The 26,669-nt window shown below is 50.4% G+C and overlaps 1 protein-coding gene across 1 annotated transcript in view; it reads left to right on the top strand.

Annotated features, from left to right (window-relative positions):
- The window catches only part of CAPN9 (calpain 9), a 41,286-nt gene extending 16,827 nt beyond the window's left edge, over nucleotides 1-24,459 (top strand). Inside the window, exons 8-20 of the mRNA XM_047760593.1 lie at nucleotides 849-926; nucleotides 1,821-1,981; nucleotides 2,948-3,105; nucleotides 3,272-3,480; nucleotides 7,959-7,995; nucleotides 9,325-9,405; nucleotides 11,186-11,243; nucleotides 14,220-14,284; nucleotides 14,673-14,741; nucleotides 15,495-15,573; nucleotides 17,598-17,714; nucleotides 20,913-20,971; nucleotides 24,283-24,459. Of these exons, the coding sequence (XP_047616549.1) occupies nucleotides 849-926; nucleotides 1,821-1,981; nucleotides 2,948-3,105; nucleotides 3,272-3,480; nucleotides 7,959-7,995; nucleotides 9,325-9,405; nucleotides 11,186-11,243; nucleotides 14,220-14,284; nucleotides 14,673-14,741; nucleotides 15,495-15,573; nucleotides 17,598-17,714; nucleotides 20,913-20,971; nucleotides 24,283-24,309 (1,198 nt within the window). The 3' untranslated portion in view covers nucleotides 24,310-24,459. The remainder of the gene's footprint in view (nucleotides 1-848; nucleotides 927-1,820; nucleotides 1,982-2,947; nucleotides 3,106-3,271; nucleotides 3,481-7,958; nucleotides 7,996-9,324; nucleotides 9,406-11,185; nucleotides 11,244-14,219; nucleotides 14,285-14,672; nucleotides 14,742-15,494; nucleotides 15,574-17,597; nucleotides 17,715-20,912; nucleotides 20,972-24,282) is intronic.
- The last annotated feature ends 2,210 nt before the right edge of the window (nucleotides 24,460-26,669 follow it).

Here is a 26,669-nt window from a genome sequence, read left to right as displayed (position 1 = left end):
GTCAGCCCTGGCGCCGGCCCCCTGGCCCGTGTCACTACCTTGGGGACCATGGGTATAGGGCCAGGGCTGGCATGTGTGCCTGTGCAGGGGGACCATCTGCCTGTGGCTCTGTCCTGGCTCCTGTTCAGGGCCTCACATCCACCCTCGGGCCCTCCCTGTACCCAGACCTGAAGGCCCAGGGGCTCTGCAGCTCACATTGGTGTATGATGTCAGTGTCTGCATTGCCTTCCATGACGCTGTGAGGGCCTTATCCCAGTTACAAAGAGCTGCAGGGGCTGTGGGCATGTATGTATGCATATATGTGTGTGCACATGTGTGTGTCTATATATGTGAATGTGTATGAGTTAGTGTGTGTGTCTGTGTGTGTGCATGTGTGTTTTTGTCTGTATGTCAGTGTGTGTGTGCCTGTGTGCACATGTATATGTTTGTATCTGTGTATGCATGTGCGTGTGTGTGTGTGTCCACATGAGTGTATGCATGTGTTTGTGCGCATGTGTGTGCACACACGCACACATGCGCACTCACACTTGAGAGCGTTTTGGGTCCGGGGGTGGTGGTGACAAGTACTCTGGTGTGAGAATCCCTGACACAAGTGGGTCACTAGAGGGCTCTCTCCTTCTGTCTCCCTGTTCAAGTTCAACTCCTGGTTAATCCCCCATGGAGGAGGGTTCAGTGGTCCCCTAGGCCTTTTTCCATCAGCTGCACCTGGAAATGTCCTTTCCCAGCAGGCTCTCCATGGCCCAGCACATTTTCAGGGCCCTGTCAGGGTCTGTTCCCAACACAGTGAGGACGCTGGTCCTAGGGAGGCACTGTCTAACCCTGTGCCTAATGTGGCTGTGTCCCCCTAGCTCCTCTGAGTGGCGCTCCGTTGGCCCAGCTGAGCAGAAGCGCCTGTGTCACACGGCTCTGGACGACGGGGAGTTTTGGTGGGTGCTTGTCTTGTTCCTTCTGTGTCACCCTGTCACAGACATGTGTGTCCCACTGCCATTGGGTGTAAGAAACACTGCTTTCCTTCTTCTCATTTACATTATTTTATTGGTAAATAAATACATCTGTCTCCAATCTGTTATACTGACCCCGTTTGGCAGAGAATTTAAGGTCACATTTGAGGAGGCTCACCCCACTCCAGATCTCAGGGGAGTTAGTGTGATCCAGAAAACACGGGGCTGATCCCCTTGCCTCTGGCCCAGCCCCCTCCTGTGAGCACGTGACTCCAAAGTCAGGTGACTGTGATGCCCCAGGTCCCCTCTCTCCATCCCCGGCTTGATCACGGGGCCCCTGAAAGCAGCTGAATGAGAGCATCGAGAAGTACAGACCCAAGTGAGCAGCAGACAGTTCTCACCTTGAGTTGCTGGAGGCCTGAATCTAACCAAAAACTTTCATGGGCCTTTGTCTCTAGAAGCTTTTTTCAGCCTCATCTCTTCCCATGGGGGCCCGCACCACCAGAAAGACCACAGATCCCTGGCTTCCAGCTCTTTTCCCTTCTACGTGCCTGAACCAGGCAGTTCTTGCCTGAACACATCTCTTCCTTTTAACACCTCAGCGGCCTTGACATGTGGAAGTTCCCAGGCCAGGGATCGAACGTGTGCCACAACTGTGACTTGAACCACAGCAGTGACAAAGCCAGATCCTCAACCTGCTGAGCCACCAGGGAACTCCTAGCCTTACCTTTCGGTATGTCTTTTCTGTCTCCCTACACCTGAGGCCTCCCTGCTGCTTGAAGAGGGAGCAGGCACTTGCAGTTTGCCAGCTGAGCAAATGAAGGTATAGATACCGTGTCGTCACTGTCTCCCCCTTGCTGTGTCTCTGCTTTGCTGCAGGATGGCGTTCAGGGACTTCCGGGCCCACTTTGACAAGGTGGAGGTCTGCAATCTCACCCCTGATGCCCTGGAGGAGGATGCTGTCCACAAGTGGGAGGTGACAGTCCATCAGGGAAGCTGGGTGCGGGGCTCCACGGCTGGCGGCTGCCGCAACTTCCTGGGTTGGTAGCCTGCCCATCACTCCCTCTGTCACCTCCAAGTGTCTGGTTCAGTTGTTGGACGTCTGTGAATCAGGGCCAGGGCCCTCAGGAAAGGGATGATAGCAGGATTTCAGGGGTGACTGAGAAAAGAGGGCTGCAGAGAGTGGCGCAAAGTTGGATGAGAACTGCTTGGGCAGGCTTCTTAGGTCATTCTCCTTGACAAGTCGTAGAAAACGTGGCTCATGCTCAGTTATCAATGAAAAGGATGTGTTTTCCTCCATAACAGGAAAGTTTAGAGAAATATGGCATCAGGCAAGGTTCCATCAGCCCGTTTGTTTGCCATTGTCTGTCCTGCCCTCTTCCCTCTAGTGACTTCATCCTCGTCTGGCTTTCTCTGTAGTCACAGGAGGGGTGCCAGCTGCACCCTGAGCCCTCGCTCCCATGCACTGCAAGAGCTCCTATGGGTCGTTAAACAAGAGTCACCCATGTTCTTTAAATCGGGAGCTCTTGGAGCCGACATTGCCTGGTGACAGCTATGGGATGCTTGGTTTTATGCCAATTCTCCATGGCAAGAGGGGCCAGCCCAGAGTCATCAGAGCTCACCCTTGGAGCTGGGGGTGAGGTCCCTGCTGCTCAGGTGGTACAACCACTAAGCGGTTGCTGGGGGACAACCACAAGTGCACCGCACTGTCCTTTCAATGCCAAGTGGGAGATAGGACGGAGCAGGGTGTCGATGATTTGCCTCAGGGGAATGTTTTGAAAAAGCCATGTGGGAAATGGTTTGACAAAAGGTGGAAATGGAAAAAATATTTGGTTTCTCATGGAAGATTATAGAAAAGAGGGTGAGGATGGGAGAAGATAGGGGCAGAAAGGGAAGAGTGACTTTCTCAGGTTTGGGAGGATGTGGTGGGGAAGGTGGGGTTATGTATGTGTCCTTCGTGGGTTGCTTTAAGGAAGGAAAAATAATCTTCCTTTTTCAAATGACAGACACCTTTTGGACCAACCCACAAATAAAACTGTCCCTGACTGAGAAAGATGAGGGGCAGGAGGAATGCACTTTCCTTGTAGCCCTGATGCAGAAAGATCGAAGGAAGCTCAAGAGGTTTGGTGCCAATGTGCTGACCATAGGCTATGCCATTTACCAGGTGGGTGGCAGCCCTTCTGCTCCTCAGACCCCACCGTCTGAGTTCTAGACTCTTGGTTCCTCCTCAGCCTCGCATCTGAGATTCAGCAGCCGGTCCCCCAGCTGCATCCAAACAGCCAGGACCAGCAGCCCTCCCTAGAGAAACGGTCCCCTGTCCCCCCTTGCAGTGTCCTGGCCAAGAAGGACACCTGAATAAGGATTTCTTCAGATACCACGCCTCACAGGCCAGAAGCAAAACCTTCATCAACCTGCGAGAAGTCTCCGACCGGTTCAGGCTGCCCCCCGGGGACTACATCCTGATTCCCAGCACCTTTGAGCCCCATCAGGAAGCTGATTTCTGCCTAAGGATCTTCTCAGAGAAAAAAGCCATTACCCGGTGAGTCACAGGTTCAAGAATCCCCCTTCATTTAGTGGTTCATTTACAGAGAAGTTGATGCCTCCCTGAGAACCCAGGCGGGGGGGCTTCCTAATCCACTTGCAAAGCAGGATGTGTGTCCATCTTTGTCCTGCTCCTCCCCACCCCACCCACAACAGACCACTGAAAAGTTGCCCTTGGAGTTCCTGCTGTGGCACAACAGGATCCACAGCATCTCTGGAACGCTAGGACACAGGTTCCATCCCCAGCCAGGCTCAGTGAGTTAAAGATCCGGAGTTGCCACATCTGCAGCATAGGTCACAACTGCAGGTCAGATCTGATCCCTGACCAGGGAACTCCATACGCCAGGGGCAGCCAAAAGAGAAAAAGAAAAAGCTGCTTTCTCCAGCTGCTCCCAGAATCCTACCCTCCCCAGTGGGCCCTTCATTTCCCAGACCTTTAACCGAGAAGCTCTTGGAAAGGGAGCCACATTGAAGGATGCAAGACTCATGCCTGTGCACAATGAAGGGGGTAGCTCTTGCAAGTTTCAAGAATGACGTGTTCTTTCAGCTCCAGTTTAAATAACAGTTAGCAAGTTTTTTCTGCATTGGTCTCAGCCTGTGGGTAGTGGTGCTCTGGGTTGCATGCCCAAGGCACCCCCTGGGCCCATACTGTTTGAGCTGAGCCCCCACTCCCCAGATATCTCCCCAACCAGAGCTCATGTTATGGCTGGACCAGCCTTTGCAGTTCTTATTATGCCTGCAGACACACTTCAGCAACAGCCATCAGGGAACTCTGAAAAATGAATTGTGTTATTCATGGGTCCTGGGAGGGTACATGGACCACCCAGGGCCACACAGGGTAGAAGGATGGGGGAGAAGATCCCTGGTTCTGCCTTTGCTGAAGTCAAAGATTTTCACGGGTTCACTCTTAATGGGTTTGAAACCCAAGAGCTGGAATTAAAGCAGGGGAAGGGAAAGGTCAGTCAGACATCTGGTCTACCAGAGCTTTCTGACAAAAGAGAATGTCAGAGTGGGCCGCTGGCTCTTTGTCCAGGTGTGTAGCTGGCAGTGTGTTTATGCCAATGTGTTTATTCTTTGAAGTAGATGCCTCAGAGATCGAAGGCTTGGGGTCAGACACTTAATTTACAATCATAAAAGCTAATTGCTAGGTGCCTGCATACTTCACATTCTGCCAAAGATCCTTTGCAATGTCTTATCAAAATTATTAATTAATTAATTAATTTTCCTTTTTAGGGCCACACCTGCGGCATATGGAGGTTCCCAGGCTAGGGGTTGAAGAAATACAGCTTCTGGCCTACGCCACAGCTCACAGCAATGCTGGATCCTTGACCCACTGAGAGAGGCTAGAGATTGAACCTGCATCCTCATGTTTCCTAGTCAGAGTAGTTAACCACTGAGCCACAAAGGGAACTCCCCTTGGCAAAATTATTTTGTATCAGTTATTTCAATGGAAATAATAATGGGAAAATATTTTCCCGGAGTTCCCGTCGTGGCGCAGTGGTTGACGGATCCGACTAGGAACCATGAGGTTGCGGGTTCGGTCCCTACCCTTGCTCAGTGGGTTGACGATCCGGCGTTGCCATGAGCTGTGGTGTGGGTCGCAGACGCGGCTCGGATCCTGCGTTGCTGTGGCTCTGGCGTAGGGCGGTGGCTACAGCTCCGATTCGACCCCTAGCCTGGGAACCTCCATGTGCCGCAAGAGCGGCCCAAGAAATAGCAAAAAGACAAAAAAAAAAAAAAGAAAAGAAAAAGGAAAAGAAAATATTTTCCCACAACTGCCCTTCATAATTGGTTGCTCTGTGGCAGAGGGGAAAAAAATGGCTCAAGATACAAGAATCCATTTCTTTTATCGGTGGAGACAGTCTAGTGATTACAGAGAATGGCAAAATCTAGGGATTCTGTATTTAACCCAGAACAGTCCTTCTCAAAGGACCAGCCTGAGGTAACAAAGTAGAGACAGCTGTGACAGGCTGCTCTGGTTTAACTTTTGTCTAGTAGGATAGAGTCGGATTGGTGGTGCGAAAATAGTCAACCTGGAGTTCCCATCATGGCGCAGCAGAAACGAATCCAACTAGGAACCATGAGGTTGCGGGTTCGATCCCTGGCCTTGCTCAGTGGGTTAAGGATCCGGCGTTGCCCTGAGCTGTGGTGTAGGTCACAGATGCAGCTCGGATCCTGCGTGGCTGTGGCTGTGGCGTAGGCCGGCAGCTATAGCTCTGATTTGACCCCTAGTCTGGGAACCTCCATGTGCTGTGGGTGCGGCTCTAAAAAGAAAAGAAAAGAAAGAAAAGGAGTTCCCGTCGTGGCGCAGTGGTTAACAAATCCAACTAGGAACCATGAGGTTGCAGGTTTGATCCCTGATCTCGCTCAGTGGGTTAACGATCCAGCGTTGCCGTGAGCTGTGGTATAGGCCAGCGGCTATAGCTCCGATTAGACCCCGAGCCTGGGAACCTCCATATGCCGTGGGAAGCGGCCCCAGAAAAGGCAAAAAGAGACAAAAAAGAAAGGAAAACAGTCAACCCTCACTATCTGCCAGGACCCACTATAGATACCAAAATCCTCCCACACTCAAGTCCCATAGTTAGCCCTCTGCAAATATGCTTTCTGCAGCAACGGGTCCAACCAGCCATGGTTATAAACATCATACTGATTTCTTGCAAAAGAAAAAATTCCACATGGAGCAGTTCAAACCTTTGTGGTTCAGGGGTCACTTGTACCCTCAATTAGAAAGTCTGGGAGTTCCTGCTGTGGCTTGGTGGATTAAGAACCTAACTAGTATCCATGAAGATGCAGGTTCGATCCCTGGCCTCGCTCAGTGGGTTAAGGATCTGGTGTTGCCGTGAGCTGTGGTGTAGGCTGGCAGCCATGCCTCCGATTCGACCCCCAGCCTGGAAACTTCCGTATGCCACAGGTGCAGCCCTAAAAAAGACAAAAAAAGAAAGAAAGAAATTAGAAAATCTGGTTGAGTTTCCCAAGAGGCATGGTTTTTTCTCTTCAACTCAGTCAAGACCACAAAGTCTCTAACTGTCAGAAGCTCTGCTGAGGGGCTATTCTGTAGTCTTCTCCCAGATCCTAGTACAAGCTAAGAAGGAACGTCCTAGTATCCGTTCCAGGCAGATGGCAAGTGTTGTGGGTGGAAGAGGGAGAACACCAGGCTGTGCCAGTCTGCCTTTCATGTTCTCTGTCCCTCTGTCTGGGGTGGGGGTGCGGGGTGAGTCCTCTGCATTGGTGGCAAAGCCAACTCCACATGCTTGCTTACCCCGAACAAGGTACTTGAGCTGCTGTGACATTGAGCATAACCATCAGCAGCAGAAGAGCCGCAGGAAGCTCTCATTCCACCTATCTAGTTCTCACGAGAAGGGCCTGCACAACAAAAAAGCTCTGAAGGCTTTGTGGTGGGTGCCCGGGGGTGAGGAGGAGGGGAGGCTGCCCCCTGCCGCCCTCCTGTTGGCCTCCCTCTGGGCCCTTTGCCCTTGGGGCAGTTGTGTTAACTGGGCAGTGCTTCAGGTTTTGATCTAGAAGACTGATTGGTTTTCTCAGAGTGTTTTCAGTATCGCTGCAGGCTCTCCTAAAGATGCAAACAACAAAATCAACATCTTCCCCGTGTTTTTCCTCTTGCCCCCAAACATAAGCACACAACCCATAGCCTACCCCTACCCCCAGTGGGAACAGGGGTTTACTGCTGCAGGAAGGGGCAGGGGCAAAGGATGCAGCCCTGGGACCAGTCTTTTTGGTTCAACTCAACTTGCTCGATGATCTTTTAAATTCCCTTACGAATGATTAACCATCAATAGGCTGGATAACTGTCTGCAATGATGCAGAGGTTTGGGGGAGCATATCCTGAAACTCCTGGCTTGTGAGACGTGGGAGGGAGGCTCTGCTGTTCTATGTAACGCTTCATAAACGTCCATCGTCAAAACACATCTGAGAAATAGGGGATGACTACTGGTTAAGAGCCCTTCACTTCTGGAAGTTCAGGGTTTGCAAGCTCTTCCTGGGTGATGGGTAAACCGCCTCCCTCTCATTTTCATGCTGGGCAGGGTCTGAGGGATGAGGGCAGAGGGCGATCCATGCCCAGGTTTGCAGCCCCGTGAAATGGAATGTCTTTTTTTTTTTTTTTTTTGCTTTTTAGGGCTGCAGCCGCGGCATATGAAAGTTCCCAGGCTATGGGTCGAATTGGAGATACAGCTGCCGGTCTACACCACAGCCACACACAGCAATGCAAGACTGAGCCGCATCTTCAACCTACACCACAGCTCACGGCAACGCCAGATCCTTAACTCACTGAGTGAGGCCAGGGATCAAACATGCATCCTCATGGATACTAGGGATTCATTTCCACTGAGCCACAAGGGAAACGAAATGGAACATCCTTGAAAAAGGACAGAACCTTCCTGAACCTCTGGGCCCTTCGGTACTGCAGAGCCTAAGGAGGAAGTTAACACACATTGAATCAGGTGCTTTCTGCCCCCACAGGGACATGGATGGAAGTGTAGACATCGACCTTCCTGAGGTGAGAGCCTTCTCAGTGACCTTGGAGGGTGGGACTCAGGGACATCCTCAAACCTGTCCCTCTAATCCTGGCATCGTGTAAAACTCTGAAGTTCAGGGAACAGTTATCCGTCATCAGGTAAGCAGCTTGGTTCTAACCTGCTGGAGAACAAGACATGTGCCTTCCAAACCCTCCTAGCCCCACAGGACCCGTGGGGATGAGGGAAGTACTTGCTAGGAAGCTCTGTTTGGAGTGATCTTTCTCTGTGCCTCCAACCCGCTCTGTTCCCTAATAAGCAGCTGCTGCTCCAGAGGGCAGGGACTACCTTTTGAATGTACCCAATTGAAGAAAAACAAATGAGAAAAAGTGAGAGCAGCAGGTAGATTATTTTTAGATTTTCCAGGGAACGCGTTACTTCTTCCCTGCATTGTGTGTTGGGGAGGCCAAGGGGGCTGGCTTTATGCTTGTCCCAGGGCTGTAAGGCTTCCAAGAGGCGCTGAGGTGCAGCAGGAGCCGTGTGACACATCCAAGGTCACCATGTGCTTTTTAGGAGCTTTTAGGGACCTTGCTGCCTCTCTGGGTTGCGGCTTGTGAACAGGGCCAAAAACAGAAGAAGAAAAGGATGCTCACACCACTTACTGAGCTTTCAGTGCACCAGGGTCTGTGCTCCAGGCCAGAACAGACTCCTGTCCTGAGAGATTGTACCTCGCATCAAGTCGGATGATCAAGCGAGTAACTAGTCAAATGAGTGGTAAGATAGAGGAGGTGCAGGGACTCTGCTAGGTCAGGCTTCCTTTAGACAAAGAGGCTTAAAGACAAAAAAATTAAAAAAAAATATTGGAGTTCCCATCATGGCACAACGGAAACGAATCCAACTAGGGACCATGAGGTTGCAGGTTTGATCCCTGGCCTTGCTCGGAGGGTTAAGGGTCCAGCATTGCCATGAACTGTGGTGTAAGTCTCAGACACAGCTCGGATCTGGCGTTGCTGTGGCTGTGGCATAGGCTGGCAGCTACAGCTCTGATTCGACCCCTAGCCTGGGAAATTCCATATGGCGCGGGTGCGCCCTAAAAAGACATAAAAAATTGAAAAAATAGACAAGGAGGCTTAAGGCTCTTACTAACAAAGTCCTTCCAGAGGCCCCTAAAAAGGCTCCACAGGAGTGGAGGCTGCATTTGTAATGCAGCCGGTTCTGGACCACAGGGCTTGGCATGGCTGGGAGCTCCCGCTTCTCCTGAGAGGCGGCTCCACCTCCAGCCTGCAGCTTTTCTTTCCTGCTCTTTCTTTGAGATAGCAATGTCAAGTTTCTTTTTTGTGGGTTCAATGCAAGTTCCTCTGGTTCATTTTCAGCCTCCAAAGCCCACAGCCCCTGGCCAGGAGACGGAGGAGGAACAGCAGTTCCAGGCCCTGTTTAAACAAGTTGCTGGTGAGGTAGGTAGCCCTTGATGTCCTGCAGGGCCTGGCTTCCCGCTTGGGGAGGCAGTAAAGTTGTTATCAGCCACACTTCCCAGAGGCGCCGTGGGTGCCTGAGGCACGGTGGAGCTGGTCACAAGGTGAGACCAGCCCCGGTCATTCAGGAGGCACTGAAGACAGCCTCCTCCGTGCAGGCACCCAGTGTTGACAGAGCACTAGGGGCCCAAGGAGCTCAGGCCAGTAAAGGGAGCCTGGAAGGTATGTCTGCTCTAAACTCTGCCCCGCAGCCACTGCCTTTAGAAGGCTCCCCCTTCCCCGGTGGTGCTATGGAGGCCACTGTTAGCTTGCAGACACACACCAGCATCCTATCCTTAGTGCAAAGGCATGGCCAGGCCGGCAGATGTGGGTCCAGCCAGCCACTGGGGAGAAGAGACCATCGGTGCCCCTGACATGGCAGCCCTTCGCACCCCTCCCCCAATTCCCATCCTCAGTTGGCCAGCTTTTTTGCTGGGGGCCCTGACCACTCCTGGGGGATCTGGGTGTTCCTGCCGCTCCTGGGACCTCCCTTCTTTTGGAATCCGCCCCATCTGGAAGCCTCTCTGTTGGTAGCCAAAAATATACTCAGCCTGATAAACCTCTTCAGGGCAAAGTACTAAGAACACTGAGTGTCCTTCCCCTGACCAGGCTCTGAATGTGAAGGAGGGGTGTCGCCACCCCTAACGGTGGGATTTCGGGCACGGGAGTAAACAGGCAGGTCAGGGAGGCCTGGGGACCACAGTCTGGGCTGGAGCAGAGAGGCCCCGTGGGCTGGTGCTTACTTATCAGGCTGTGGCTGGCTGCTCCTCTCCCCAGGGCTGGCTGTCCCGGGCAGCAGAGGTGGCGGGGGGGGGGGGGGGGGGGGGGGTGGTGGAAGGGAATGAATTTCCAGCTTGGCTGCTCTCCGCATGACTGGCCTGGGATTGGGGGGCAGCTCCCAGAGTGAAGAGGCCTGTGGGGAAGCCACCGAAGCTGCCAGAAAGGAAGAGCTGGCTTTGGAAGGGAAGGGGGATGTTGCAGATTCATTCACCCTTTAGTACTAAGCCAAAGGTGCCCAAGAGACTCAGTTGCTTGGTCCTTGTGCTGCTCTTCACACGAGCCCTATGCCTGGGCTTAGGCTCTGTCTCCCTGGCTTCCTGTTTCCTCGGGGATGGGGCTGCCTCAGGGAATGTTCTCAGGGCTGAACATGCCCACCCCCATCCCCAGGCCTCAGACACTCCGGGTGGAGCCTGGGCAGGCGTGTATGAAAATAACCTCATGGGCAGTTGTGTTCCTCGTGGCTGGTTCAAAATCCTGGACAGAGGAGTCCCGAGTCAGTGTTGCTCAAACTATCCTGGACATAGATATCACCTAGGCCTCCTGGAAATGCAGGTTTCCAGGGTGGGGGGGCCAGGCTGGGGCCTGAGACTCTGCATTTCCCATGAGCTTCTCAGTGCTGCGGATGCTGAGATTGACTAGGACCTGGTGACCCGCTTTAGATCACTGGTTCTAAAATTCTCTCCTGGAGGCTTTGAAAATAACCAGTGAGCCATACTCCCAAGTCTTCCACTGGAAACGGGGCCTGGGGTCAGCCCCCCACCCCATGTGGAGATTTTTTCTAAAGCTCTCCAGGTGCTTTTGCTGTGCAGGGGCTTGGAGGCTCGAACCCAAGCTTCCTCCAGGGTAAGCATTTTCTAGGGAGCTTAGCTCAGGGATTGGGGACATTCTCCCATCCTCTGGGTAGGCCCATGGATCTGAAAAGCAATTGTCTTCACTTCAACAGGACATGGAAGTGACAGCTGAGGAGCTCAAATATGTTTTAAATGCTGTGCTGCAAAAGAGTAAGTGCTTGCAGCCCCCCCACCACTGCGGGACCCCAGGATTCCTGTGGGGGGACGTGGGACATGCAGCACCTGCTGCTTCCCCAGCTCCCCCAGGCTCCCTACTCATCAGAGACACAGACCTTCTCTCCAGGGCTGACTTCAGGTAGACTTTTTTTTTTTTTGTCTTTTTTCCATTTCTTGGGCTGCTCCCGTGGCATATGGATGTTCCCAGGCGAGGGGTTGAATCGGAGCTGTAGCCCCTGGCCTACACCAGAGCCACAGCAACGTGGGATCCAAGCCGCGTCTGCGACCCACACCACAGCTCATGGCAACACTGGATCCTTAACCCCCTGAGCAAGACCAGGGATCGAACCTGCAACCTCATGGTTCCTAGTTGGATTCGTTAACCACTGAGGCACAATGGGAACAATGGGAACTCCAGGTAGACTTTTTTTTTTTTTAATTTTTTATTATAGACATTTACAATGTTCTGTCAATTTCTGCTGTACAGTAAAGTGACCCAGTCACACATATATATACATTCTTTTTCTTACATTATCTCCATCATGTTCCATCAAAAGTGACTATATATAGGAGTTCCCGTCGTGGCGCAGTGGTTAACGAATCCGATTAAGAACCATGAGGTTGCGGGTTCAGTCCCTGGCCTTGCTCAGTGGGTTGAGGATCCGGCGTTGCCGTGAGCTGTGGTGTGGGTCGCAGACACGGCTCGGATACTGCGTTGCTGTGGCTCTGGTGTAGGCCAGTGGCTACAGCTCCGATTCAACCCCTAGCCTGGGAACCTCCATATACCGTGGGAGCGGCTCAAGAAAAGGCAAAAAGACAAAAAAAAAAAAGGTGACTAGATATAGTTCCTTGTGCTATACAGCAGGATCTCATTGCTTATCTACTCCAAATGCAATAGTTTGCTTCTACTAACCCCAAACTTCCAGTTCATCCAAATACCCTATCACTTATATCTGGAATCTAATACATGGCACAAATGAACCTACCTACAGAAAAGAAACAAACTCATGGACATGGAGAACAGACTTGTGGTTGCCAAAGGAGAGGGAGACTTTAGAAATAGCTTTCAGAGTTCCCATTGTAGCTCAGCAGATTGAGAGCCTGACTAGTATCCATGAGGATGAGGTTCGATCCCTGGCCTCACTGAGTGGGTTAAGGATCCTGCATTGCCATGAGCTGTGGTATAGGTGGCAGACATAGCTTGGATCTGGCGTGGCTCTGGCTGTAGTGCAGGCCAGCAGCTGCAGCTCCGATTTGAGCCTAGAAACTTCCATATGCCTCGGGTGCAGCCCTAAAAAATAAAAACAAAAAGACAAAAACAAAAAAAGGACCATATAAAATGAGGAACTCTTTGGCTGGTTGTAACGTGCCATCACCTTTCCCTCACTTCCTTTTATGGCTGGCTATCATTCCATTGTCTGAATATACCAGGTTCGGGTTATCCATTCATCTACTGATGGACATTTGGTTATTTACGATGAATAATGCTGCTGTGAACCTTCGTGTACTAATTTTTTATGTGGAGGTGTGTTTTCATTTCTCTTGGACACACAGCTAAGACAGTTGCCGAGTTAAATAGTAACTGTATTTAATGTTTTCAGAAGCTGCCTGGCTATTTTCCAGAGTGACCTTTTTACCTTTCCAGTAGCGGTACATGAGTATTCAAATATCTCCAATAATTCTAAGTCCTGCCATTTAAACTTAATTGTTAGGAGCTTTCCACAGGTCACTGTATATGCTTCAAAACATGTGGTACTTTCAGCTGCGCCCTGTATGCCCGAGACCACCTTTGCAATCTACCCCTCAGACCCATGGAGACCAGCTCGTAAATATTTTCTATATATGTTTCACTTTTTATGAAATATCAAACTATTCCCAGCAACGATGCCCAAGTTTCTGTTGCTCTACAATCATGCCAGTTTTTACTATTGCCTCTTTCTTCATTTCCACCCTTCCGGGATATTGCGTTGTGCTTTTAATTTTCATTTTCCCACCCTGAGCATGTGCTTATGGGCCGTTCTGTAGGATTGTTTGTAAAGTGTCCATTCTAGTTACTTGCTTTTTCATTGTCCCCATTTTGTACTTTATCCTTGTGTAAGATTTCACTTTACATCTTGAATATGTTTTTGTCATATAAAAAAGGAAGGATTGTGTAATAATCCATCATAGGAACATAACCTAACATCGTCCGAACCTTTCCATTGGTCATTTATGTCATTTCTGTACATTCTTTTTTTTTTTTTTGTCCTTTTAGGGCCACACCCTCGGCGTGTGAAGATTCCCAGGCTAGGGGTCAAATCAGAGCTGTAGCTGCCACCCTACACCACAGCCACAGCAATGCGGGATCTGAGCCACGTCTGCAACCTACACCACAGCTCACGGCAACTTGGGATCCTTGACCCACTGAGTGAGGCCAGGAATAGAACCCACATCCTCATGGATACTTATGAGCCATGATGGGAACTCCCATATATATCATTTCTAAATTGTCATTTTAAATAGCCTTAATAATTTTTAATTTTTTTTCTAAGTGCTGCACCTGTGGCATCGAGAAGTTCCCAGGCTAGGGGTGAAATCAAAGCTAGAGCTGCCAGCCTACACCACAGCTCATAGCAATGCCAGATCCTTATGAACCCACTGAGCGAGGCCAGGGATCAAACCCGAATCCTCATGGATACTAGTCTGGTTTGTAACCACTGAGCCACAACATAAACCCCCAATAAAAATCTTAATTTGTTATTCTTTGCTTGGGATTCTTAAAACTAGGATCAATGGATGGAACGATACCCCCGTTTTTATTTTGGAAATCTTCCTCCCCAAAGGCCACGTTCTGCTCTCTCCAGCATCTTAGAGTGACCCCATCACTACCCTCCCCTGCCCAGATCCAGCCACACTCTTGGATGCTCAGCAGATGGAAATGGGTTTATCTTATCAAGGTCAACTGAATTCTGCTTTCTCGTGTGATTTCAGAAAAAGACATCAAATTCAAGGAACTCAGCCTGATTTCGTGTAAAAACATCATTTCTCTAATGGACGTATCCTTCCAAATATGCTGGCAGAAATAGATGCTCATTGTTTTTCTGTAAGGCAGAGTTTCCTGGAATGTGGATTCGTCTTCTTCAAAGAGAGTAACCAAACCCTGGGAGGCCCTGGGGCTAGAATTAGGACAGAGTCAAGAGGCACCGTCTGGCCAGTGAAGGGACTTGTCCTTTGGGGTCCTGTTGCCATCCCCGTCTCACCCCCCAATGGCCCCTCTTCAGAGATTCATGGCTTAATAATTAAATCCCCTCCCTGGGAGCCCTGAGTCCCCATCACCCGTGTCACCCATGCCAGCCCATTCCCCACCTCACCTCCGCAGCCCTGGATGCCCTGGGTTGAAAGTACTTGCACGTTCTCCTTTCTTCCTTGATACACTCGGCACAGACCAGCGGCAATGGGAAGCTAGAGTTTAGTGAATTCAAAGTGTTCTGGGACAAGCTGAAGAAGTGGATGGTATGTACCTGGCCAGTGCAGGGCCAATAGCGGATGGCACAAGCCTAGAGTGGAGGGGGATTTGATTTTATTCTATTTTTTAATTTTTTAAAGTCTTATTGGCATATAGTTGAGGTACAATGTGGTGTTAGTTAGTTTGAGGTGGACAGCAAAAGGATTCAGTGATACGTATACACACATCCATTCTCTTTCAGATTCTTTTCCCACATAGGTTATCACAGAATATTGAGTAGAGGGAGTTCCCTTGTGGTGCAGCAGGTTAAGGAGCCAGTGTTGTCACTGCAGCGGCTTGGGTCCAGGAACTTCTGCATGCTGCAGGTGCAGCCAAAAAAAGTAAAAAAAAAAAAAAAGAAGAAGAAGAAGAAGAACATTGAGTAGAGGTCCCTGTTTATTCCATATACAATGTGTGCATTTGTCACCCCAAACCTCCAGCCCCCCCCCCTTTCCCAGAAGGGGATTTTAAAGAGACAGCTGCCGGCCAGAGGATTTCTGTTCAGGATCAGGATTTCCAGGGGAAGAAATCATGATGGAATTCCAGTACTCCTTTCCCAGACTTAGGGAAGTACTGCAGTGCTTCCACCCAAAACGAAAGGAAAACAAAGGGACCCACATCTGGGGGCTCTAAGCCAACCACTGTCTCCTCCAGGGGGGTGAGGACTCTCTGCCCTGCCGGGGCCCTGTTACTGCCATCAAAGGGCCGCAGCAGGGCTCCTGGGGGCTCTCGTTCTCAGCACCTCTGCTCTCCTCCCACAGAGCCTTTTCCTACAGTTCGATGCTGACAAATCGGGCACCATGTCCTCCTACGAGCTGCGGAGCGCCCTGAAAGCCGCAGGTAAAGCAAAGCCTGGTCCTGTCTATGGGGTCACTCACTTCTCAGGGCCTGAGGAGGGGGCCAGGCTTTGACCAGAATGGATGCTTCTTAAGGGCAGAACCTGGTTCGGACTCGGGATCCGCTCACTCTCATCAGGGCGCATGTTTTAAATGGCTGTGCAGCACTGGCGAGCATCTTGAAAGTGTTTCCACTAAGGAAGCAGTTAGCCTGACCCCGGAGGCCTCGCCTCTGGCCAAGTTTTCTGGCCAAGCAGAGTTATATGGGGCTCTGGGGGCAAGCTGTACTGTTCCCAAACCTCTAATTTCTGTTTTTAGATGGCGATTAACACAGACGAGACGAGGCATGTCTATCCCGTGGTTTGGGGTCAGGTTTGGGGCCCATAGTGCGTATACCCTTCTATCCCTGGCTGTGTCACAGCAGATGGAATCCAAACCGATGATTCTGTTGCAATTTATACCCATTCCCTGCACGAAGAATGGGCTCCAACTGGCCTTCCTAACCCCCTGGCAGTCACTGCCAGGCCCTTGGAGTCTCTGGGGCTCATCTGGCTTTGGCATATGACAGTCACTGTAGCCCACAGCTCCTGCCAAGCTGCAGGGCAGTTCCCACAAAGTAGGCTTCGCGGACACAACCCTGGGCCCGGCCAAAGCCTGTATGTAATCCAGTTCCCTCTCAGGTAGAACAAACACCGGGAACCATTGTCAGCTTCATGGTCTGATAAATGGACAGGATGTGCAAATCAGGACCAGCTTGGGTCTGTCCGACGGCAGAGAAAACAAAATTAGTTATAAATGTGAAAAGTGCCACAGAGGAAAAGGCCCTGATCTTAGGGTCTGGGGACCTGGCAGGACAGAGCAGGGGACAAAGGGAGCCATTTAGAGGGGATGTGGCCACATCTTTTCTCCTGACTTCACGGATGGGGGATCAGCCCCACCCACCCCTCCTCCAGCCCCATCAAGCAGACACTGGGATTCTGAATATTGCCAACAGCCAGTACCACAGTGCACACCCCAGAAACTGTGCCCAGCACCTAATTGGCCTCCTCCTTGCCTGGACTGAGGGGACAAGAAGGCCCTGGGCAGACATCTAGGCAACGCTTTGAACAACTCTTGGAAAGTTAGGGTGCAGGCTGAGGGAAAAGGGGGGGGGGACACCAGTTAGAAATCAAGGCATTTAGGAGTTCCCATTCTGGTACCATGGAAACAAACCAGACTAGTTTCCAGGACGCGGGTTTGACCCCTGGCCTTGCTTAGTGGGTTAAGGATCTGGCCATTGCCCGTGAGCTATGATGTAGGTTGCAGATGCAGTTCAGATCCCGAGTTGCTGTGACTGTGGTGTAGACCCCTAGCCTGGGAGTTTCTGCCACGGGTGCAGCCCTAAAACGCAAAAAAAAAGAAAGAAAGAAAGAAAATCAAGGCTTTCAGTGTTGAATTTAGAAGGAGCATTACATCGTCCAAACCCCTCATTCGACCAATGAGCAAAGTGGAGCCCAGAGAAGGGAAGCAAAGTGTCTAGGCCCCAGGTTTCACTCCATCTCAGATGTGTGTGGGTGAGCCTGCTCCGGGTCCCCTTTGAGAAACTCCTGCACTTCTGGGCCCCTACACCTCTGGGCTAAAATGCCCATGGGAAATACCCATTAACTGCGGGGGGGGGGTCCCAGCTGGGACCCCCAACCCAGGGCCAGCAAGAGATGGAAATGTAGCCCTTGAACCAGAATGAGGCTGGGTAGGAGGGGTCATGGGGCTCAGACACTGTCCAGCATCAAGTTCTCCCAAGTGAGGCTTCCTGAAATGTCAGCAAGACCCCAGGGGTGATGTGGGGTCAAAGCCAAGATCTTTAACTCGGGACTTCAGAAGGTGCACTGGGACTTTGCCTGCACCCACTGTCACATGCACTTGAACCAAGGGCACCACTCGGACACTAGCTCACTTCACTCATCCACCCCAGGCTGACTGGGTGCTTCCGAAGGTGCGCCCCATGGGGCTCAGCCAGGGGGACCTCGGGCCTCCTCCCTCTCCCCACAGGCTTCCAGCTCAGCAGCCCCCTCCTGCAGCTGATTGTCCTCAGATATGCGGACCCGGAGCTCCAGCTGGGCTTCGACGACTTCCTCAACTGCCTGGTCCGACTGGAGAATGCGAGCCGTAAGTGTCTGGCGGGGCTGCATGTCCTGGGCCTGAAGGGAGCCCTCCTCCCTCTGTCACCTTCCCAGAGCACATAAGAAACAGTCCATGGGAATTCCCGTCGTGGCGCAGTGGAAACGAATCTGATTAGGAACCAAGAGGTTTCGAGTTCGATCCCTGGCCTTGCTCAGTGGGCTAACGATCTGGTGTTGCCATGAGCTGTGGTGTAGGTAGCAAACACGGCTCAGGTCTGGCGTGGCTGTGGCTGTGGCGTAGGCCGGTGGCAACAGCTCCAATTCGACCCCTAGCCTGGAAACCTCCATATGCCATGGGTGTGGCCCTAAAAAGACAAAAGACAAAAAAAGAAAGAATCCATGAAACTCTGGCAGAGGCCGAGCCACTGCCCTGTCTGTGTGATGTGTGCAGTTAGCAGTGTGGGGATTGAGGTGGGCGGGGGCGGGGGGGGGGCAGATCCGTGATGGTCATTCTCCATCTGTTCATAGTGTCTTGGCAGGAGGGTGGCTGGGTGAGGATAGGGTTCCAGCGTCCTATCGAAGAAAAGTCAGATCCCATCGCAACTCACGGAATCCCTGTGTAGCCTCCCTCCCTCCCTCCCTTTGGTGTTTGTAAGCCCTGGACACTGACCCCATGTCTCAAGCGAGATTTGTTACCACCAAAAGAGAGGGATTATGTATCCATGGTCCTTGATGTTTGCAGTTTACATCCAGCCACCCCTCACGGGGTGGTCAGGCAGCTGAAGCTGAACAAAGCAAACCCAGGCCTGTAACTCAGCAACCAGGCAGATGGGGGTCCTGGATGCCCACACTTGCTTAAGCACTCTGAAGCTTAATAGTTTTGGGGTTTAGTTTGTTTGTTTTTTTGTTTCTTTTTAGGGCCACATCCACAGCATATGGAAGTTCCCAGTCTAAGGGTTGAATCAGAGCTGCAGCTGCCGGCCTCTGCCACCGCTGCAGCAACACTGGATCTGAACCAAATCTGCCACCTACACCACAGCTGGATCCTTAACCCACTGAGCGAGGCCAGGGATCGTACCCGAGTCCTCATGGATACTAGTTGGGTTTGTTAGTGCTGAGCCACAATGGGAACTCCTCAGCTTGTTCTTATAACCGAGGGATCCTAGGAGAAGACCCTCAGCACTTAACATTGTCCGCTCCAGGGGCCTCTCGCTAGGTTCATTATCTGAAGAACTTTAAAAATACCAAAGCAAGGAGTTCCCATCTTGGCTCAGTGGTTAACAAACCCAACTGGATTCATGAGGACGCAGGTTCAATCTTTGGCCTTGCTCAATGGGTTAAGGATCCCGCATCACCATGAGCTGTGGTGTAGGTGGCAGACTCGGCTCTGATTCGACCCCTACCTAGCCTGGGAACCTCCATATGCCACAGGTGGGGCCCTAAAAAAAACTCACAAAAGACCAACAACAACAACAAAAAAGCAATGGCTTTACCCCTGGCTGATGTTACCGTGTGTGTGTGTGTGTGTGTGTGTGTGTGTGTGTGTGTATAAGGCCTGGCTGATGTTACCGTGTGTGTGTGTGTGTGTGTGTGTGTATAAGGCCTGGCTGATGTTACCGTGTGTGTGTGTGTGTGTGTGTGTGTGTGTGTGTGTGTGTGTGTATAAGGCCTACACCACAGCTCACGGCAACATCAGATCCTTAACCCAGGGATCGAACCCACATCCTTATAGATACTGTTCGGGTTCGTTAACCACTGAGCCACAATGGCAAATCCTGATGCTAATTTTTCAATCTAGAAAATGTTGCTCATGCACTGAAGTATAGAGAATAATAACCACTCCCCACACGCTCTCCACCAGTGCCTCTCATGACACACATGACCAGTGCCTATGACACGTAACAGTCCCCAGGTGAGCTTCCAAAACTGGTGATGCCCAGGCTGCACAGACTGATTGCATTAGAATCTGGGGGTAGCAACACAGCATCATTTTTATAAAAATTTCCAGTGCGGGAGTTCCCATTGTGGCACAGCAGAAATGAATCCATCCAGGAACCATGAGGTTGCGGGTTCAATCCCTGGCCTAGCTCAGTGGATTAAGGATCTGGCGTTGCCGTGAGCTGTGGTGTACACTGCAGAAGTGGCTCGGATCCTATGTGGCTGTGGCTGTGGCGTAGGCCGGCAGCTGTAGCTCCGATTTGACCCCTAGTCTGGAAAACTCCATATGCTGTGGGCGTGGCCCTAAGAAAAAGAGAAAATTTCCCAGTGCTTCCAACGCCTTCTACCCAATCTCAACGGTTATCATCTTGCTTACCTTTTTCGTATGATCCCCTGATGCACACTTTTCTTTTCTGATTATTTAATAACATCTTAGAAATTTGATCCTTTCATCTGTAAACATCCCTATCAGAGAGTCCTGGGGAGGGGGTGTTTATTTCTTTTTGGTTCTGCATTAGTTCTCAGGCCGGGGATCAAACCCCTGCCATAACAGTAAACCTGAGCCACAGGAGTGACAGCACCGATCCTTAACCCACTGTGCCACCAGGGGACTCCTGGAGAGACTTGTTTTTAGCATAATCATCATGTCTTTTGCTCCCCTTCCAAAATTCTCCACAAGTCCTGCGCATCATCTAAGACCTGGTCCACAATGAGCTTCCCCAATTCTCTCAGGATCCATACTCACTGCCTGTGGCTGCTGGGTTCTATCTCTTCTGTCTCTCCATCCCTGGCCTGGGTTTGGCCATGATGTGGAGACTGTGGTGGGGAGAGGAAAATAACTCTCCTGTTATTCAGGGCGGTAGACGGGGCATCTAGCTTGGACGGGCTCTGTCTCAGACTCCGGCTCCACCTACGTGTGGGAACACCCGATGCTCACCCTCTCAAAAGGGATCGAGCAGCTTTCCAGACTCATGCAGACTGCTAGGTCCGTGTGCTGCTTTTCTGGGGAGAAAGGGGTGGATTGCAGGGGCTCTGTTAAGATGGGGGTGGTGTTTCAGATCCAGGAGCTGACGGGCTGCCTGGCATATGGTACGTGAGAGACCTGCCAGCCAACGTCTGCCATCACGGGCATCCCAGAGGCTCCCCGCCCTGGGAGAAAGCCCATTAGTCGGCCCACGAAGCTCACTTCCTGCCGGCAGATGGAGCAGCTCCCCCACACGCTTCTCAGAGGCCCTGAGTCTGGGAAACAGGAGGCCTGTTGAGGAACTCCTCCACAGCGATGCCTTTCTCCCATCTCTCCCCTCAGGGATGTTCCAGGCTCTTAGTACGAAGAACAAGGAGTTCATTCATCTCAACATAAACGAGGTATGGCCGAGCCAGGCCTTCTGCCCGGGAATCCGGCCCGGACTGGGCAGAGGCCACACGCTTGCTGAGAGGGTGATCCATCGGGATCAAACAGGAGGGTTCACACTAGCCTGGGGGTGATGCTGACATTGCTGGTGTTTGAGAGGTGCCCTTCACTTTGCTGTCAGTCTCCTCGTGACAACAGCCACTCGAGCTAAGGACTGACAGGACCCCCGTGTTGCAGGGGTGGAAACTGAGCCAGAGAGATTAGTCTGCCCGGGACAGACTGAGCTCGCAAACCCTGCCCCCACATCCTCCTCCCTCTGCTACCTCGGCTCCTCAGCCTCCTCGTTCACACCATCTGGTGGGTCTTTGTGTGTGTGTGTGTGCACGCATGCACCCACACGTGTAAATGCACATACACACCTCAAAATCCTGAGAGAGGCACAGCTTTTCCCAGTTGGGGGACTGATCACAGCAAAACTGTTGGAGGAGCACGTGTGGGTCAGTTTCAGAGGCTCGGATGAGGGTCTAAGGTGTGGCTAGACCTCCCCCACTGCCCCAGGGGTGGTCCATGCACCAGTGGCATGACCGTCACCCAGGGGAGCTTGTAATAAATGAAGGGTCCCACCTCATGATTATAGTCCATGTCACAGACTTCGAAGCTGCTAAGACTAGATCTTAACTGTCCTCACCACAATAGAGAAACTCTGACATGACGGGGTGGAGGTGCTAGCTGACACCAGGATGGTGACCACACTACAGTATATCAATGCAGCAAGTCGACGCATTTGCCACCTGATACTTACACGACGTTGTGTGTCAGTTACATCTCAATAAAAGAAATCCACAAGGGAGTTCCCTGGTGACACAGCAGGTTGAGGATCTGGCATTGTCACTGTTGTGGCCTGGGAACTTCCACATGCCACAGGTGCAGCCAAAAAAAAAAAAAAAAAAGGAAAGAAAAAGAAAAATCCACAAAATAAAAACAAGAATAAGAAATGCAGAGTATCAGCTCCCACCCCAGACCCACTGGATCAGATCTCATTTTAGCAGAATCGGCATTAATTCTTAAACCTGCTAAAGTTTGAGGATGATGGTCAAACATTCTGCCCAAAGGGGAGCGGGGACACTTTCCTTCAGTGGTTCATAACTTTTATTCCCTGTTTTTCCTTTCTCTCCCTGTGCTTTCTGTCCAGTTCTGCTTTCCCTTGGACCCAGGGGCAAGTAGGGTCAGGCAGCTGGTATCTCCTTCCCATCTCTGAGCTCTTCCTCCGCCCCATGCTTTTCTGTGCTCAGGCCGAACACATCGGCTCATTTCCAGAGTCAGCAGTAACTTCGGATGCGGGTACCATTTTATTGACTGATCCAAGAGAAAGAGGTTGATGACAGGATGTGTTAGACAGGGGATGGAACTGTCAATCAACCTGCTCTGTGCCTCAGTCTCACCATTTGCAGACAGAGTCCTAGGCTTTAATCTTACACCAGATGTTTTGGTTTATAATAATATATAACTTGGCAATTTATTATGTTGATGCGTCACTGCCTTTCTCATGTGTGTCTCAGATGCCTGGATATGTTATGATTTCACAAAGAACAGAGACTGGGCTTTTTTCTTTTCTAGTCTTCTCTTTCACTTTTGGCATGTACAATGCATTCAATAAATCCAGCTCAGATGGGTAACATATAAAACACTCCAGGATGCCAAGGAAAGACATACATGCTCAGCTAGTCCCTTGTGAAAACAACATGCTCCCCTGTGTCCACCTTTATTTCTCATTTACCTCAATGTTTTGCCACCAATAAGCGTGAAGAAAGTGTGGCAGTTGCCACATGCCCTTGGTAAGGGGTCAACTTTGATATCAAAAACTCTCAACCAGGAAGTTTCTGTTGTGGCTCAGTGATAATGAACCCGGCTAGCATCCTTGAGGGCACAGGTTCAATCCCTGGTCTCACTCAGTGGGTTAAGGATCCTGTGTTGCGGGTCACAGACGAGGCTCGGATCTGGTGGTGCTGTGGCCATGGTGTAGGCCGGCAGCCACAGCTCTGATTCAACCCCTAGCCTGGGAACTTCCATATGCCATAGGTGTGGCCCTAAAAAGAAAAAGAAAAAAAAAAAAAACTAAACCACAACACACAAAAAAGACTGACAGAAACAAATAAACAAAAAACCAAAAACTCTCAACCAGTCAAAAGCCCCAAAGTTCAGAAGCATGGAGGAAGCATTCTATTGCTTCAGATGCAAGGTGTCACCTCCAACCCAAGTGTCCACAGGTGTGCGGGCTGGACTGAGCTCTGTATGCTATTTCCTCCTCCCCAACAACAGTGTCAGTGGTTGTAAGCTCTCGCCCTAGCCCTGTGCTTACCACTCCCAAGGACAACAGGAAAAACCTTTGAGCCCTTCACCTCTCCCTCTCCCTTTAAACCTGCCACCCTCAACTCTGGCGGCAAGTTAAAATCCTCTGGGAAGATTTAAAAACTTCAGCATCCTAGTCATGCCCCAGACCCATGAAATGCAAAGCTTTGGATGTGGGACCCAAGCACTGGTATTTTAATTCCCCTATGAGTCCAGTGTGGGGCCAAGTTGGGAGCCACTTTTATTTATTTTATTTTATTGTCCTCTTGTCTTTTCTACGGCCACACCTGTGGCATATGGAGGTTCCCAGACTAGGGGCCTAATTGGAGCTGTAGCTGCCAGCCTACACCACAGCCACAGCAACTTGGGATCTGAGTCACATTTGCGACCTACACCACAGCTCACGGCAACGCCAGATCCTTAACCCACTGAGCAAGGCCAGGGATCGAACCCACAACCTCATGGTTCCTAGTCGGATTCGTCAACCACTGCGCCACGATGGGAACTCCGGGAGCCACTGTTTTAAACACCCCTCCTCTTCCCATAGGAGAGAATCTGAGCCTTCCTCTGCCTGAGTTGGCCTCACCTGCAGATCCTCTGCTAAAAGTAGCTTCCTCCACCCGGCCACCTCGGGTAACCTTGGCCTTGGTCTCTCTCTTTCCCTCTTTCTCTCTTTGTCTCTCCCTCCCTTCCCTCCCTCCCAAGAGGGTCTCAGGTGTGGTAACCCTCTCTTGTCTCCTTCTCTCTCTCTTTCTCACTGTCCACACTGACCTGAGCTCACTCAGAAAGGGCTCAGGGCCTCCGGAAAACTTAACCTTAACCTGCTGAGAATGAGTCAGATGTTCTAAAATTATTACCTGTTGAGGCAGAAGTTGGGTTTGCAGCACAGCGATCCAATGGAGGAAGGCCCGTGACACAAACAAACCGGGCTGCTAGGAAAATAGTGGGTGACCGTACTCTCTCTCTTTATCCCCAGTTCATCGTCTTGACAATGAACATTTGAGGCCTCTCTTGTGGGGATGCGGCCTGTCCTGAGGAGTCTTGGTTGGACCGTGACCTTCAGAATATCTCCTGATACAGAGCCGTCATGCCTGCCCGGGGGCTCTCCACCTGCCACTCCCACACTCCTCACCCCTACCCCCATCCTCCTCACTCTGGTGTCCCCCCACCCTCCAGCCCTCTGGCTCCTCCCCCCCCACCCCCATTCTTGGAAGAATGAAATGCACTCAGCTGTGATCTCTGAGTTTTAGGCTCCTTCTTTGTAAAATCACTGTCCTGGGGTGGCTGGTGCCCGATTGTGCCTTACAAACAGGTTCAGGCATCACCAGCACCCCCTCCCCACCCGCCCCTATGACTCATTCTACAAAGTGCGACCTCAGGGCACAGACTCCAGTGTCCACGTTGCTTCCATCATTGTATGCAAACATCCTCTACCGGACAGTGCTTTTGTAAATGTGTGTGTGGCCTAGGATGACACGGGAAAGGCGTGAGGTCATATTTAAGCATCTTTTGCAGTGTAGGCCTGTTTTCTTGTTGGGGCAGACATCAGGGAATTCTAGATGCTGACAGGTAAGAATGGAACATGAAGATTTCTACCTCCTCGGAGAGCTGATGACTAAGGCGGCCTCTGCCCAGTCCAGACCTTCTTTGTGCCCAGAGCTTTTGGGTCAGAAAAACCAAATGCAATGCTCTTTCTTCCCAGGGAGTCTCAATTCAGGTCAGACAAGGTCTCATTCCTCTCCCCCATGATGGAGGTGGGAGGGGAAAACAGAGGGAAGCCTTGCTCGAGCTCCCCTGACGCTGAATGGGAAGATCCCACCAAATGGCAATAATGGAGAGACCATGATAAAATATTGCCTCAATAAATGCTAGGTCTCAACACCATCAGTCATTAGAGAAACGACGCACACACCTACCCACAAGAGCCACAGTGAGACACCACACATACAGTGGTTTTTTTGTTTTTTGGTTTTTTTTTTTACATCTTAAATGACTTTTATTTTTTCCATTATAGTTGGTTTACAGTGTTCTGTCAATTTTCTACCATACAGCAAAGTGACCCAGTAACACACACACACACACACACACATATATATATATACATTATTTTTCTCGCATTATCCTCCATTATAAGTGTCTAGATGTAGTGCCCAGTGCTATACAGCAGGATCTCATTGCTTATCCACTACAAAGGCAAGAGTTTGCATCTATTAATCTCAGATTCCCAGTCTATCCCACTTCCTCCCCCTCCCTCTTGGCAACCACAAGTCTGCTCTCCAAGTTTATGAGTTTCTTTTCTGTGGAAGGGTTTATTTGTGCCATAGTTTCCAGACATAAGTGATATCATATGATATTTGTCTTCCTCTTTCAGCCTTACTTCACTTAGTATGAGAGTCTCTAGTTCCATCCATGTTTCTGCAAATGGCATTATTCTGTTCCTTTTTATGGCTGAATAGTATTCCATTGTGTATATGTACCACATCATCTTAATCCATTCGTCTGTCTGTGGACATTTAGGGTGTTTCCATGTCTTGGCTATTGTGAACAGTGCTGCTAGGAAATAGGGATACATGTGTCTTTTTCAAGGAAAGTTCTGTCTGGATATTTGCTCAAGAGTGGGATTGCTGGGTCATGTGGTAGTTCTGTATTTAGTTTTCTGAGGAACCTCCATACTGTTTTCCAGAGTGGTTGTACCAATTTACATTCTCACCAACAGTGTAGGAGGGTCCCCTTTCTCCACCCTCATTTGTTAGTTGTGGACTTATTAATGATGGCCATACAGTTGTTCTAATGAAAAAGACTGACCATATCAAGCCCTGGTGAAGATGTGCAGACACGGCCTTCATCCATTGCTGGTAGGAATGAAAGATGGGTGCTGCCACTGTGAAAAATGGTTTGATAGTTTCTTTAGAAGTTAAAAATACACATACCACATAAATAAAACAATTCCAGTCCTAGGTATCTTCCTAAGAAAAATGAAAATGCGTGGTGTCTACCCAAAGGCTTGTGTGTGACTATTCATAGCATGGCTATTTATAAAGCCCCAAAATGAAAACAATCTGTAATGGGAGAATGATTAAACGAAATTCTTTACAGTGGAATGATTATAAATATGATAAAATAAACTGCTGATCTGCACTTATTCCATTTCCATTTCCATAAAGCTCCTAGAAAGGGCAAATTCATAGAGATGAAAAGCAGTGGTTGCCTGGGGCTGGAAGAGAGAGTGGGGATTAAGTGCAGTCAGTATGAAGGAGCCTTCTGGGGTGATGGAAATGGTCTAGAAGTGGATTGTGGGATGGTTGCATAACTCCGTAAATTTGCTAGAGAGCATTTGTTTGTATATTCACAGTGGTATGTGTT

Source organism: Phacochoerus africanus, chromosome 15 (genome assembly GCF_016906955.1).
Source record: "Phacochoerus africanus isolate WHEZ1 chromosome 15, ROS_Pafr_v1, whole genome shotgun sequence".
Taxonomy (NCBI): domain Eukaryota; kingdom Metazoa; phylum Chordata; class Mammalia; order Artiodactyla; family Suidae; genus Phacochoerus; species Phacochoerus africanus.
Note: the sequence above shows the minus strand (reverse complement) of the source record. Positions and strands in the feature narration are given on the sequence as shown.